This window comes from Sitodiplosis mosellana, unplaced genomic scaffold (assembly GCF_009176505.1).
Source record: "Sitodiplosis mosellana isolate CC-2019 unplaced genomic scaffold, AAFC_SMos_1.0 Smas_scaffold_47, whole genome shotgun sequence".
Taxonomy (NCBI): Eukaryota; Metazoa; Arthropoda; class Insecta; order Diptera; family Cecidomyiidae; genus Sitodiplosis; species Sitodiplosis mosellana.
Window position 1 is genome coordinate 291,971 of NW_022595289.1, and position 15,755 is coordinate 307,725.

Here is a 15,755-nt window from a genome sequence, read left to right on the forward strand (position 1 = left end):
GGATTTAGTAAGAGGTTTGTATATGAATTCTGTAATGTGCTTCTCAAATTTGTAAATTCAGTAAGATTGCAATAGTTCTGGGCAACTATATATGCATGAACCAGCTTCTGTTGCTACACATGTGATACGTGGCACACGAATCCAGAAACCAATCGTTTATTTCATTTGCAATCACACTCAGGACAATCATCGCCTCATGATTTCCTTTTTTCTTGTTCAAATTCGGGCAATCTCTTTGAAAATGTCCCTCAGTACCACACTCAAAGCACTTCAAAACCCTCTTTTCTCTCGGTTTCATCGATCGATTTGTCATCGCTGACTGTTCAGTTCATTTCCTTCACTAGCCTTCGAAATACGTATTTATTCGACCATGAGCCGTTCGCGCAATTTCAAAAATGTACGCTCTCCTTCGGCTGTCGAATCCCAGGCTGAACTGAAATTTCGATATCAATTGGCGTTCGGAAAATGTCTCACCCAAATCACGGAGCTGTTGCACAATTTCATCCAATTTTGAGAAAAACGCGGCCATATCGTCGTTCGGATCTTTCGTAAACGCGTAGTATCGCTCAAGCAACAAATGAACACATGATTCTGACTTTTGCTCATACACACTGTGCAATTTGTCCCACGTCTGTTTCGATGTCTCACAACCCATGATATGCAGCAATGCTTCGTCAACCACACTCGTTGCAATGATTTTCAGCGCTCCCACATCACGTTTCGTCCATGCCGTGTGTTTCGTGGCATCATAACCATCATCGCCGACTTTTGGCTCTTTGTCTTTGTCGGTCACAACATCAAAAATTTCAGCCGCACGAATCAAAATTCTCACTTGACATTTCCACGGTAACCATTGCTTTTGCTCTTTCAATTGCGTTACGGAACATTTCTCGTCGGCGGTACTCATTTTCGTTCGTTCGTTCGTTTGCTTCACAATACAGCTCGACACGCGACAATTTTCAATCAATTCAAATCGCAGCGATCACAAAATCTTTATGGAAATTCGGTCGACCAAAATACTCACTGATGCTATTTCTTCAAAATTCTCCTAATATTCTTGCTTTTTCGTCGTTTCTGGGCCTATAACCTGATAAATAATTGGCTTTGAATATTGAAACACGTCCAGTCGGTTTGAGTGTAATAACAAGAAGAACGTTTATTGATAAATCAAACGTCAAAGTCAAGTCATCTGTCAAATGTCAAACTTCATGTTACATATTAAGATTCACATTTACATTTCGATTGCTATTTCTAACAATTTTGAAGAGAAAACGTGTCCCCACATAGGAGTGCATAGTTTCTTATTTGCATATCTGTCACTTTTGTCTTGAATTTTCAAAGCAATAAACAGTAATCGGGTACGTGCTCGTCATTATTATTAATCAATTTGTGTACAGATATTTGAAATTTTATTATTACATTTTCAGTGTATTATTAAATTAAATGTGCCGTGAAATGTCTTGGTTTAATGTTCCCTCCAGAACAAATGGCCTTAATATAAAATCCATTGCTCCTAAAATTCATGATTCCATTTTCATCTGTATTATTTTATTATTATACTTATTATTATTTATTATTATTATATAATACTGTTTTATTCACCTCAAAATCATTTTGCATCTCCTTTATTCATGTGCAATTTAGGAGCAATGTAGATTTCATGTGATTGTAGAAATGTGCTACGGTATGTACAAAAATGTGCCACGGGTTGAACATTTTTAAAATCACGTTGAATCTACATTGCTCCTAAATTGCACATGAATAAACGAAATGTTTTACATTAACCACTAAATAAGTAATACTTAAGCAACTTCATGCTACTGCACTGATCTCGTAAATAGTACTTCAGACTTTCAGTTAATAAGATTGTGCGAATTTCGATTTCTTAAAAACTATTTCAATAAAAAAATAATTATTATTCCTTATAATCATAAGAATAAATAATAGTATTTAAATTATACCATGGAAAATGAAATGTCATTTGATCGTTCAATTTTGCAAAGAAGGTTATGTTATTTAGGAGCAATGAAATTTGTACATTCAAATGGTGAATGCGTTAGATTCATGTTTTATTGCCGGATTTGTGCTGCAAATATAAATGACTTTAGTCTTCATGTATTTTTCAGTTTATTAGTAAAATAAAAAAAAATTCAAATTACAAATTTAACTCCCATTCTATAATAAATTAATAAATAGCTATTGGGATTTGATGAACAAAACCGGTACTCTCAGTGAATACTTAACAATGTACCGTATTACTGAGTGCTCAGATGACAGACATTGACAGACATTCTCAATCTCTCGTGTCATTACCTATGTCCCCACGCTTACAACGCTAGCACGCTAACCAATACGCTATAGCTGGGTATGAGACCCATTACGACATCAAACGATCGCGCTTTGGATCCAAGCTGCAAACAGTTTGCCGCCACGACACACTCTCCCAATACCGGACACGGAAGACTCATTGCTGCGCCGAAATCAAATTGCCGAATGAACAAAGCATCGGTTACTACATTTCGCGCGGATTCACCAGAATTCCTGTCGAGGCCATCAACGCCAGCCATGAAAGTGACGCGTACTTCTCAGATTGATTTGAATCGCTCATTGATGCATTCGTTGTACCGTAGAGACAGAAAGTTGTACAAAAAGTGCGTACAACGAATTTTGCAGATGCGTCAAAAGGCAATAATCGAAAAACAACCAGGTAGCGACGACAACGACGAAGATGACGAATCCTCAGATGAGGAAAGTAGTTGAAGAACATTTAAACTGAGTTCACTGCAAACAACATCTCTTTTACGCTAACAGCAATTCGTACTCGAACGAGTCAGTGTAAGCGTTGGTTTTGTCAGTTTAAATGTTCTTCAAAATGAAGATCTTCAATCTTCAATGTTAAATAATGGCCATTTCGATTAATTATTATTTATATTTTGAATCGATTGTCTTCCCATTCGTTCAGCTTTTCTCGGATCGATTGTCTTTCCATTTGTTCATAAAATTTGACATAAAATTATCCTAACCCAATTCGAATAAGTTTGAAAACTTTGAGTTTTTATGAAAAGAAAAGAAAAGAAAAGAAAAACAAAAGAATAAACTCAAAAGAAATGTAACTAAAAAATACATTTTGATGTAGCCAAATTGATTGGTTTGTTTTTATATTGCAGAAGAAGTAGAAAATAGTTCGGTTTTTGTCATTTATAACACGAAAAAATCCAAAAATAAAAAAAAAATTCAAGTGGCCGAATACTTTTTTGACTGACTGTATTTGTTTTTTAATTGTGAAATCTTTGTTTTTTGTCATGATTTCAGCTTCATCAAATATTGCTTTTCTTTTATTGTCAACCGTTTTCTTTTCAAAGCCAACTTTGTTCTTTTTGTATGATTTCTGAATATTTTGAATGCACAAAACCATTTCTTCGTCTTCTTCTTCATTTTTCTCAATTACATTAGCAGTTTCTTCTTTTGTTTTTTGTTCTTTTTCTTTTAAGATCATGTCATTGAATTCTTGAAACTGTTTGTAGTGTTTGAGCTTAATGCAGTTTGCCATTATGTGGTTATCTTTCTTACAGAAATGGCAATGGATTTTAGACACTTTGTAGACTTATACAGTTATTTTCTCATTTTCACTATCTTCTTCTTCTTGTAGTTTTTGGTTTCTTCTACGAATGGATTCATCGATGATCTTTGAGTGAATTAAGTTCCATGTAAGTTCTTCACTTTTTCTCGCCTCCAACGCCGTGATGCTAGGGGTTTCACGCACACTCGAAGGCCGAAGATTTTACTAAATAGCTGGAAATAAAACCATTTTATGTGTAAACTATAGATATTGCTTCTTTTTATTCATAAACTCGAATTTTTTAGAATTTTGGATCTGAGGATTCTCCAAAACTCACTTCCAAAACATAATTTTCAAGGTGAATGTTGAAATATTTCGAAATAATTCATTCATTCATTTATTTATTTGTATATGTTCTCTATGAGAACACGTAGATACTACCCACACTAATTATGGAATTACGATTTTCATGTTGCCGTTAAACCCGACCCATGATCTCAAACGGACGAACCCATCAAGGACAGCACAGATTGCCCGTGTGCCATTTTCTTTGGGATGCCGCTGATTGCAACAAACATGAGCCCACACAAATCACGCAGCAAAAATCAATACTAAAATTCTGACGAATTATTTTCCGTACATTCCTTCCATATGTATTGAAATGATGATACCTTTCTGTGATGTTTACACTTATTTATTGTAAATTCATTTTGTTCTTTGTTAAAGCCATCCACGAGTTGGCGACTTAATATTCTTATCATTGAAATCAATTTTGAATTATTTATCAAATAGCATCAAATGCTCTAGTTACGTTTCAAATCATAGTCCATGTCAACTCAATGCACTCTGCAATCGACATGGATCTGCCTTTACAGACGTAAAACTTCTCGTCAATTTATCTACCGGTATAAATTGAGCGACGACTTTTGCTGTCCTAGAGTCTCAAATTAACGCGTAATTAAACGCTTCACATAGCCTTTGTCCCTTGGAAACGTTTACCAAAAGTTATCTTGGACCGTTTGCATAGACTAATATCAGGCATTTTCATCTTGGTTGCATGACTGTTTTCGTTTTCATGTTCCTACTATTGTGATTACCGCATAATTTACGAAAAGAGCATGGTTTTTGACGAGGCGAGAACTGATAGTTGTCGAAACCTATTGCTACAAATTGTCTATTATTTTAAATATGTAACAGTCTTGCACTCTTTTCCTGCCAAACCTCAATCAAAACCCACATTATATTCAGCCAGAGCTTGGCGGTGTTTAATAAAATAAAATAAAATAAAATAAAAAAATACGGATTTTGGTGAATCCCAGAGAATGTGAGAGAAAAGAGAGAAATATTGAAATTTTAGATGAATTTTAAGTTGCGTGAAACCCTTAGCCGTGATGAGTGTAGAATAGCTTGCAGGTAAACTTGAGAAGAGCATGCCAATTTTCCATTCGTCATCTGATTCTGCTCCCAAGTCCGATAGTTTTTAGATCAAGTTGATGAATTCGTTCATGTGAGCTTCCACATCATCTTTTTCTTTCATTTTCAAAGATGATAATTGTTTGTAGAGTGAGATTCTGTTTGTGACCGTGTCCAGTTCGTGTGCACGTTTTAGAGCATTCCACATGTGTAAAGCGCTTTCTTCTTCTCTAATGTGGACAAGCTGAGAGTCTTCGACCGACAAAGCTATTATTGCTTGTGCTTTATCATCCTTTCTCGTCCAAGCACGAAGTGATGACGCTGCGCTTGGTCTCTCAGATGAGATCACTTCCCAAAGCTCCTCCTTTTTGAGCATCATTTGGACTTTGTATTTCCATTGGAAATAGTTGTTGTTATTTAACTTTTCGATTATGATTTTAGTATCCATTAGGATGAACTTATTTCAGGATAAACTTTTTAAAGGAACACCGAAATAGTTTGGTTTTAAAATTTTGTTTTATTTAATTAGTGAAACGCAGGCCCATATGAAACCAATGTAGAACTTAACCCTCTAATGCATATATTTTATACAGAGCTGGGAATTTTTTTCCCTGCTTATTTTACCTCATAAGCACTTAAAAAAATATTCATAATCTGGTATAATGCTGGAATTATCAATAAATCGCAAAAATCAAAATGGTCTTATAAGTACAGTCATGCATTTACGACCAATATGGAAATTGCGAAGTATATGAACAAACCGAATTTGCATAGCTGTACTTATAAGAACAGCTTGCAAATTGAGTGATGTTGACATCGGAATTCGTGAATATCATTTTTTCTGGATTATTTGTGATAAAAATAGGTTAAAATAAAATGAAAATAAAATTCCACACTAAACCAAGCACACAAAATATCAAACAAAAAGAAATCCAAATTGCATGGCTGTACTTATAAGAACAGTATGCAAATTGACGGACAAATGTTGCACAATTGTAAAAAATCATTGAACTTGAATTGAATTTGGTTAAAAACAAATAAGCAGAAAAAAAATTCCTGAGGTCAACAAAATAATTTTATTCGATTTAATCACGTTTCAAAAACAGGACACGAAACGAAAATAATTTATTTTTACGGAAACGTCGTTTTCTTGTACAAATGTTGTCATAACTTGACACTGGTTGACCGCACACAAAATTTTTATGAGAAAGAAATGTGCGCTAGTGTTCTCCAACGAAAACTGTCATACATTATTTTGTGACATAATCAATGATTCGCATTATAGAAAGGTTTAAATGAACCAGCCTTATAAGTTCACGTATGCACTAAAGGGTTAAGAAATAAGAACTATATTTGTTTAGTGTTTGGGAACGAATGAATCATTTTATTTTTATATTTGACAACTTCTATAATTCAAACTTTATAGATTACTACGATTATTCCAACAGAGACCCATTACGACATCAAACGATCGCTTTTTGGATCCAAGCTGCAAGCAGTTTGCTGCCACGACACACTCTCCCAATACCGGACACGGAAGACTCGTTGCTGCGCCGAAATCAAATTGCCGAATGAACGAAGCATCGGTTACTACATTTCGCGCGGTTTCACCAGCATTCCTGTCGAGGCCATCAACGCCAGCCATGAAAGTGATACTTGCTTCTTCAACCAATTCACCGATATTGCGGACTTCAGCTTTTCTCGGATTGATTTGAATCGCTCATTGATGCATTCGTTGTGCCGTATAACGTAAAAGTGCGTACAACGAATTTTGCAAATGCGTCAAAAGGCAATAATCGAAGACCAACCAGGTAGCGACGACAATGACGAAGATGATGAATCCTCAGATGAGGAAAGTAGTTGAAGAACATTTAAACATTTATTTTTCTGTGATCTTTACACCTATATATTTTAAATTGATATTGTTCAGTGTTACAGCCATCCGTTGAGTTGGCAGGTTATTTTCCCAAATTCTATTCAATTTTTAATTAACTGTTTTATAGCATCGAATGCTCTGTTATGTTTCAAATCATGGTTCAATAATAAACTCAAGCCACTCTATAATCAACATGGATCTGCCCAACCGACGTAAAACTCTTCTCAATTTATCAACTGTATAAATTGAGTGAGGACTTTTTTAGTCCAAAGTCTCTAATCAAACGCGTAACAGTTAACGCTTCACATAGCCTTTGTCCCTTTGGAAACGTTTACCAAAGGTTGTTTTGGACCGTTTACTATCTGACTACTACTATCAAGCATTTCCATCTTGGTTGTACGACTGTGTTTTTGTTTCCATGTCCTACTTGTGTAAATGCTGATAAGATTACGAAAAGAGCCAGGTTTTTAACGAGGCGAGAACTGATAGTTATTGTTATTATAAATCATTGTAAACAAATACAAATTGATGAAACAGTCTTGCACTCTTTTCCGGCCACACCTCTATTCATTACAATATATTCAGCCAGAGCTTGGCGGTGTTAAATAAATAAATAAATAAATAAACTGAGTTTACTGCAAACAACATCTCTTTTACGCTAACAGCAATTCCAACTCGAACGAGTCAGTGTAAGAGTTGGTTTTGTCAGTTTAAATGTTCTTCAAAATAAAGATCTTCAATCTTCAATGTTAAATAATGGCCATTTCGATTAATTATTATGTATATTTTGAATCGATTGTCTTCCCATTTGTTCAGCTTTTCTCGGATCGATTGTCTTTTCATTTGTTCATAAAATTTGACATAAAATTATCCCAACCTAATTCGAATAAGTTTGAAAACTTTGAGTTTTTAAGAAAAGAAAAGAGAAGATAAACAAAAGAATAAACTCAAGAGAAATGTAACTAAAAAACACATTTTGATGTAGCCAAATCGATTGGTTTGTTTTTATATTGCCGGAACATTTGTTCCTTAATCAAAAACGCACACTTGTGCTAGCTGTTATAAAAAATCGAAGATAAACCAAACAATGCACGGATTCAATTTTGTCGCTGTGTATTTTATGGATTGGAAGCCATACCATTGCGCAGTAATCGTGGTGAGATTGAATCAATGTAAAATACAGCGACTTTAGTGTGGTAACGTCGGTGATATCATGGCAGAAGCGCTTGACAAAGCCAAGTGCAGCCGTTGCCTTCGAAGTGACCATGTCGATGTGTTTGGCAAAAGATAGCTTTCTGTCAATTAGAACACCCAAGTCCTTGTGTTCAGTCACTTTGTCGAAGGTATGGTCGCCATAGGTGTAGATTGTATCCAAATGCTGACGCTTCTTGTAGATAGATAGCACTGCACATTTTTTGAGGTTAAGGTACAGCAATGCTTAAGTTTGTCGATGGCTTGTTGCAGTATCTCTGCATCTTGCTGAGATTTGATGATTTTGGCAATTTTGATATCATCAGCAAACAGTAATATCATGATGTCTGGGGGAATTTGATCCACGATGTCTTTGATGAAGTTGTAAAATCCTCCGATTTACAAACGAAGAGCCCATAATCGACGATGTTTTATGTTCGGCCGAAGATAGTTTGGCGAAAAATATTTGTGCACCAAAAATGGACAATTTCCCAGTACATGATGATGCGACTGAATGCTGGTCCGATGTAAAAGAAATTTTCGCCAATATAAACGGTCATTTACCACCAGCTAAAAACACAATACATGGTCGACATCTCAAAAATTTACCTCATGTAGCTGATAATACAATAATCATGCTACCAGACGAAGAAGATTCTTTACAAGAAAAAAATCCACATTTTCCTACAAACGGTACTGAGGTGATGAGCGATTATGCCGAAAATTCAGGAGCTGCTACATCGATTGAAAACAAAGAAAATATCAACCATCTTCCAAAGAAAGACCCGAACAGATCGATTGGATTATCGCCTGAAAAAACTCATGAAACGATACCTGACATATTGACAAACAATTCGGAGCACCATGATTCTCAAAACCGTGTGCGACAAGTAAATGTTGAAATGTTCACAGTGACCTTGAAGCGCAGGGATTCACCGAAGATCGAAAAATGAATATTAATTACAATAATACATAATAATATTTAGTAATACAACTTCTCAGTAAATAATAATACATTTCATACAAAAACCATAAATATAATTTTTTTTATTTACATCACAGTAATTTCGTTAACAAATTAGAAGAGTGCATACCAAAATTTGAATTGTAAATCTAAAAATGTAATCGCTTATGTCACTGATCTGATCAAAACATTTTACATACGTTTGAAAATATTTGAAAACTCTTCTCTATGACCTAATAATCTATATCTATAAAATATATATTTCCACTCGCTTCATCTCCTGCTGCCTCTCACTTGTTCTTTCGCAACAGAAAAAAGGGACAGAGAATGAAGAATACTAGTACATTCGAGCAAGTGGAAAAAAAGCCGCCACTTCGCAAGCACTGGATTCGGTACTGGAAGGATTCACTCGCTGAAAATATACAGATACACTCATTTCATGATTCGGTTTGTGATTGAACTTTCCCAATATGGTTGCCTCGCATTCGCATACATAATTCCACACGTATACAAGGGAGAGAGAAAAATACGCACCGCGGCCCGACATTCGCTCTGTATTTTGCCATTCTTTTCAAACTTTTCTACTGCTTCTTTCCGTTCGATGTGATCAATGCCATAAGGCCTAAAGGTGTCAACGGACAAACGGACAAACAGCCTACTTTTTTACACAATTGGCCAAAATTATGTCTAATTGTACCAATAATATGGAAAGCTATATACCAAATTGTAGGTTTTTAGGTCCTTTTTCCATCGATATATAAATGTTTCAGTTATTTTGAAATTTTTTGGACGGACAAAACCAAAATTTGTCCGTCCGTCCTTTTGAAAAATCTGCCTATCCAGCTTTTTCTCCTCAATATTGGCATCAAATCTTCAAAATAACTGTAATATTTATATATCGATGGAAAGAGGACCTAAAAACCTACAATTTGGTATGTAGCTTCCCACATTATTCGTACATTTAGACATAATTTTGGTCACTTGTGTAAAAAAGTAGGCTGTCCGTTCATTTGTCCGTTGCCTTTTTAAGGCCATGGCAAAATCGTGTTGAAATGGTTCCGAGGCGGAGTATCGATCCACCGAGTATCTGGACACGCTCAGCAGCAATCGATGGAAGAAAATCCAGGACACAAAGGACCGTATGTTCGTGGACACTGGACACCCACCAAACCATTCCAATAAAACGGAATTTCGAGGTAATTCGGTTGGCGAACGACGTTGAGCGGGTCCAAAATCAAATTATCATCACGTCACAAGACCGAAAGAGTGCCTACCTGCAAACTCGATTGGACTACGGGACCGAGAAACCAGACGAGAAAGTCATGCTGTCCATATTCCAAGCGCGTATTGTGCTACGATTCTTGAAGAAGACGAAAGATGATGGGTTGGAGATGCGAGTACGGCTTGTTGTCGATGTGGACGATCATCGTGAAACGCATTATGACATCAAAAGATCGCGCTTTGGGACCAAAATACAAGCAGTTTGCCGCCACGACACACTCTCCCAATGCCGGTCACGAGAGACCCCTTGCTGCGGATTCACCAGCATTCCCGTCGAGGGCCATCAACACCAGCCATGAGAGTGAAGCTTGTTTCTTCCCAACCTATACTTTTGGCCGGCGCAAGATAGCGGTGGCGCCTAAATAAGATGTATTAGCAATTTGCGGCATTTTTAAGAACTACCAATACATGTTGTTGTTGTCATGAATTTCGCAACAACAAGAAGTATTGATAATTCCTAAACTTGCCGCAGACTCTATTTAGACGCCACCGCTACTCACTGTCACGTCAAATACATTGGTTCTTATGGCAGAGAAGCACAGGTTGTTTCTTCCAGAAATCAATATCATTGGACCATTCTTTGTACCGTACAGACAGGAAACTGTACAAGAAGTGTGTACAAAGGATTTCGCTGATGTGTCAAAGGGCGGCCATCGAAGACCAACCAGGCAGTGACGACAACGACGAATATGCAGAATCCTCATCTGAGGAAAGCAATTAAAGAACATCTAAACTGAGTTTACTGCGAACAATATCTCTTTTACGCTAGCAGCAATCCGTACACGAACGAATCAGTGTAAGAGTTGGTTGTGTCCAGACAATGTATTTATTTTGCTAATGTCAGCTAGCTAACTGAAGATATCTGGCTGGGCTCAGCGGCTGAATTCTATGCGTTGCGTTTTTTTGTTTCATCTGCATTACAAAATTCATATCGGCAATTTCACACGAAATCAGAGAAGAGTTGTAATGACAACGTTAGTTATTGCTCATAAACACTGTGCAATTTGTCCCACATCTGCTTCGATGTCTCACAACTCATGATATGCAGCCCACATAACCTGAGAAATAATTAGCTTGAATATTGAAACACGTCCAGTCGGTTTGAGTGTAAAACCTACAGATTTACATTTTTGATATGTTATCAATATGTTATTGCCCGACATATTTATTATTATGTTATGTTGGGATTTTTTTTATTTTAATAACGTTATTAAGATTTAGCATAATAATAACATAATATGTTATGCGTTATATCGGGTGTTATCTTAATAAATCCTAAGATTCGGCGGTAATAACATTTTATTAACTATAATAATAACATATTATTAAGATGGATTTATTAACTCAATTAATAACATATTATTAGGTTTGGATTTTATTAATCCAATTAATAACATATTATTAAGATGCAATCTTAATAACGCTTTTTTCGCGCATTCTTTTCCCTAGCTGGAGAGAAAAAAAGCACTGTACGATGTACACATCTATAACAATGCAGACAAAATATGGTAAATTGATCCTTTCAAGGTCGGGACTGGCGATTTCCTAAACTTAATGGTTAAGTTCAATACATGATAATTCCGTTTCAAAGAGTCATTTTAATTTCATTGCAACAGTGCAAAAAATTCATGTGTGTACTCCGCGTTATTAAGATTGTATCTTAATAATATGTTATTAATTGAGTTAATAAATCCATCTTAATAATATGTTATTATTATAGTTAATAAAATGTTATTACCGCCGAATCTTAGGATTTATTAGGATAACACCCGATATAACGCATAACATATTATGTTATTATTATGCTGAATCTTAATAACGTTATTATTATGTTATGTTGGACCAATATATTGGCCGTTATTATTATGTTATTAAGTATAGTTAATAATATGTTATTGCCTGTAAATCTGTAGTAAAACCAGAAGAACGTTTATTGAATAATCAAACGTCGAAGTCAAGTCATCTGTCAAATGTCAAACTTAATGCTACATTTTAAGATGCATTCACATTTACATTTTGATTGCTATTTCCAACATTTTGGACCTCAAGTCAAATATCATATTCTCTTCATTCAAATTTGACTTGAGATGCGGAGTTTTGTACTGCAGAGGTGCAGATGCGTTGAAAAAACGCAACGCTTACGAGTCAGCAGCTGATATCAGGAACTGACGTTAGTTATTGCTGCTGACATCAGCTCATAACACGCTCCGGTTGTTGTACTTGACATACCCTACAACTCTGCTGAAGATAGAAGTCACTTATCTTTTATCAGTTACGTGTAATACGCGAAAATCCGCCCACAATACGGGGTATTTGCTAAAAAAAATTCGCGTAACTGATAAGGGATAATGACTTTGTGTCTTGAGCAAAGTTGTAGACCCGCTCTACAACTTTGCCGAAGAAATATATCGCTTATTTCTTATCAGTCACGCGAAAAACCGCGAAAAACGCGAATCCTTTCTTATCATTTTTCGCGCAACTAATAAGAGATAACGAAATGGTGTCTTTGAGAATATTGTAGAAATCAACCTGCTTTACAACTCTGCTAAAGACAGAAGTCACTCATCTTTTATCAGTCCCGTTAGATATTCGCGGTTTCTCGCGTATTCCACTGAATTGATAAAAGATTAGTGATATCTGCCTTCGGCGAAGTTGTGGGAGTACTACAACTTCGCCGAAGACACCAAGTTGCTATCTCTTATCACGGTCCAGTTTCCATGAAAAAATACACTTAGGGCGTTGTACGCCAAGAAACAAGCAACGAACATGTGTGCTTCAAAAACAATATCTCACACATGCTTACACATATACATATGAAATTTCACTGGTGTGTAGCTAAAGGTTCAAGATTTCGAACGGTACCGATTTTTTTTGGTTTTTGTTACTTTTACTTGTATTTCAAAATCGCCTCGAGCGTTGTACGCCCCGGAAACAGGCAAAGTGTTAAGAAAATTACCTTAAAAAAAGCTTTTTGCAAAATAGTCCAAAAACAATTTCGGCTCGCTCCTCTTGCCTCAGAATTGCATAATTTATCCAGTGCAACAACCCTTTTTTTATTCTTGCAACAACTTGATGCTGGTGTATTGAAAGAAGATCTAACTTTTTCATCGACTTCAATAACGGAAATTACGGCCAAAATGCGAACAACGTTGAGGGTTGAAAAACATCAAAGGATCCTTTTTTCGAAATCCAGTGGGGTGGATTCTGAAATTTTGCACCGAGGCGCCGGACGGGCTCGGATAGGCGCTGAACCAACGCCGGTGGTATAAACACAAAAAGATCAGGTTTTTCATGACTCTTGGAGTTATTTTCCTGCAAAAACGAAATTATTCAGCCAGACGGTGTCAATGAAATACAAAAATAAAACATTTCATACAAAAACCATAAATATAATTTTTTTTTTATTTACATCACAGTAGTTTCGTTAACAAATTAGAAGAGTGCATACCAAAATTTGAATTCTAAATCTAAAAATGTCATCGCCTATGGCACTGATCTGATCAAAACATTTAACATACGTTTGAAAATATTTAAAATCTCTAAAACTTAAGAATTTTTCTGGTCAAGCTTTCTCAAGTTCAACAAATAGAAACCACCGAAAGACTTGATACTTTCGAAATTCGTCATGATTGATCAATTAACTTAATTTTGAATGCTGAATGGGAAAATTTTCAAAATAATTAATGCATGGATTATTTTAAAAAAATCTAGTTGTTGATTGCCTTATTTGAATACAAAAAAGAACGTATATTAAAATCCATAATCTATTTCGAATTGACTTGTCCGAATGAAAACAAAACAAAAAAAGAAACTGCTAAAATCTTTTTAGCTACAATTAACTGCCAGTGAGAAACAATGTTTTCAACATAAACAAACTCATGTCTGCTTACATAGAGCTGATAACATAGCACATAAAATAATAATCAAACAATTTATTCTTCTATTTCCTAAATTGATGGTCGGGCTCATGTTCACACATGAACTTCTTGAGCTACTTCATCATCTCTTATTGTAGTATAGTGGACTTTTCTTGACGACACGACTGGAGATACAAAATGTTTTATTCGATCCTTGCTAACGTACAAAATGGCGCCGATCATACCAATCAAAATGCATATGAGTACTACTAGAAAGAATACTAAAAACACTTGGTGTCCATCAGTCGTATTATGATGTTGTGATTTGACTTTGCACTTCAAATTAATGGCGGCAATTCGTTCAGCATCATCTTCACTACGATAGCATCTAAGTCTATCTTTGTCACGAATTGTTACGTTTGTCGAACGTAACCAGCTTACGAATGGATATATTGTGCAGTCACTGCAGTCAAATGGGTTCAGACTGAAATCCAAAATCAACCTTTCGGTTCGCCCAGCTGCATTTTCAAGCATTTCGAGTGCTTCTATGTCCCGCATTTTAACAAATTCAAATCGATTACGTTCCAAATCCAAAAACCGTAAGTGATGGAGACACATCACATTGAAATTCAGCTCTTTCAAATTATTATCACCTAAATGAAGATCTTCTAGCTGGGGAAGATCACAAAAAACATTGCGATCTTTGAAATGGCTAATTTCGTTTTGTTCCAGATGAAGCTTTGTTAGTAGCGTTAGATTGCTTTTGACAAAAATCGCGTGTAGATCTTGACTTAGCTCCGGTGAATAATAGTCTGCGAATGCATTAGTCAGGTGTAATGCCCTTAAATTGAGAAAATTCGAAAATATCCGCGGATGTAAGTGATTGGCTTCATCTTCACTTCCAAGTGAAGGAGATATGCTCAGATTATTGTGATTCAAAATTAATCTTTCCACATGATGGACATGGTGATATGTTTTACCTGAAAAAATATATTGTAAATGTTCACTAATGTATTTATTATTTAAATCAATTAAATAAGTATCAAAAAATTGTTCTAATAATAAAAAAAATTGTTAATAATTAATTACACAGTCCGACGCGTGTTTTTTTTAAATTGGCACATGGGATGTTCCAGTGCCAGGTGATAGTTGTGGCCGCCCTGAGTTCAGAATGGGTCATGGTTATGGTCGAAGATCAGCAAGTTTAATCTAGAGTTTAATAGTTATGACATCCAGCGTTTCTACGTTTCAGGAGGAACAAATTTCTTGATGAAACTCAGTTTTTACACCAATACTCGGTAATTATAGGTTTTCTATCCATCTGTTCAAGAGGCAATTTGTTCAGATGATTACGCAGAAGCGATTCTATTCTCTCGGAGCTACAATATGTTCCAGAAAATGGGTTGAAATGGGTAAAATTCGTGAAAAATGGTCAATTTTTGCATTATAGTAACATTTTACACTTTTGAAATGTACGGTTCAACAAATGAAGGTCAGATTTTAGTTGCTGGCGAGCCCAGATAAACCTTATATTTCGTTTTGATAAGTTGGTGGATTCAGTGGAAAAAAAAATGTTTTTCAAATTTTTTGTCAGTGGTGTTAGAAAAATGGTTG

The 15,755-nt window shown here is 35.6% G+C and overlaps 1 protein-coding gene across 3 annotated transcripts in view; it reads right to left on the minus strand.

Annotated features, from left to right (window-relative positions):
* Nucleotides 1–13,648: 13,648 nt before the first annotated feature.
* The window catches only part of LOC129570126 (leucine-rich repeat-containing protein 15), a 16,951-nt gene continuing 14,844 nt past the window's right edge, over nucleotides 13,649–15,755 (minus strand). For all 3 annotated transcript variants that reach the window (XM_055449574.1, XM_055449573.1, XM_055449575.1), the window contains exon 3: nucleotides 13,649–15,121. In XM_055449574.1, the coding sequence (XP_055305549.1) occupies nucleotides 14,256–15,121 (866 nt within the window). In that variant the 3' untranslated portion in view covers nucleotides 13,649–14,255. The remainder of the gene's footprint in view (nucleotides 15,122–15,755) is intronic.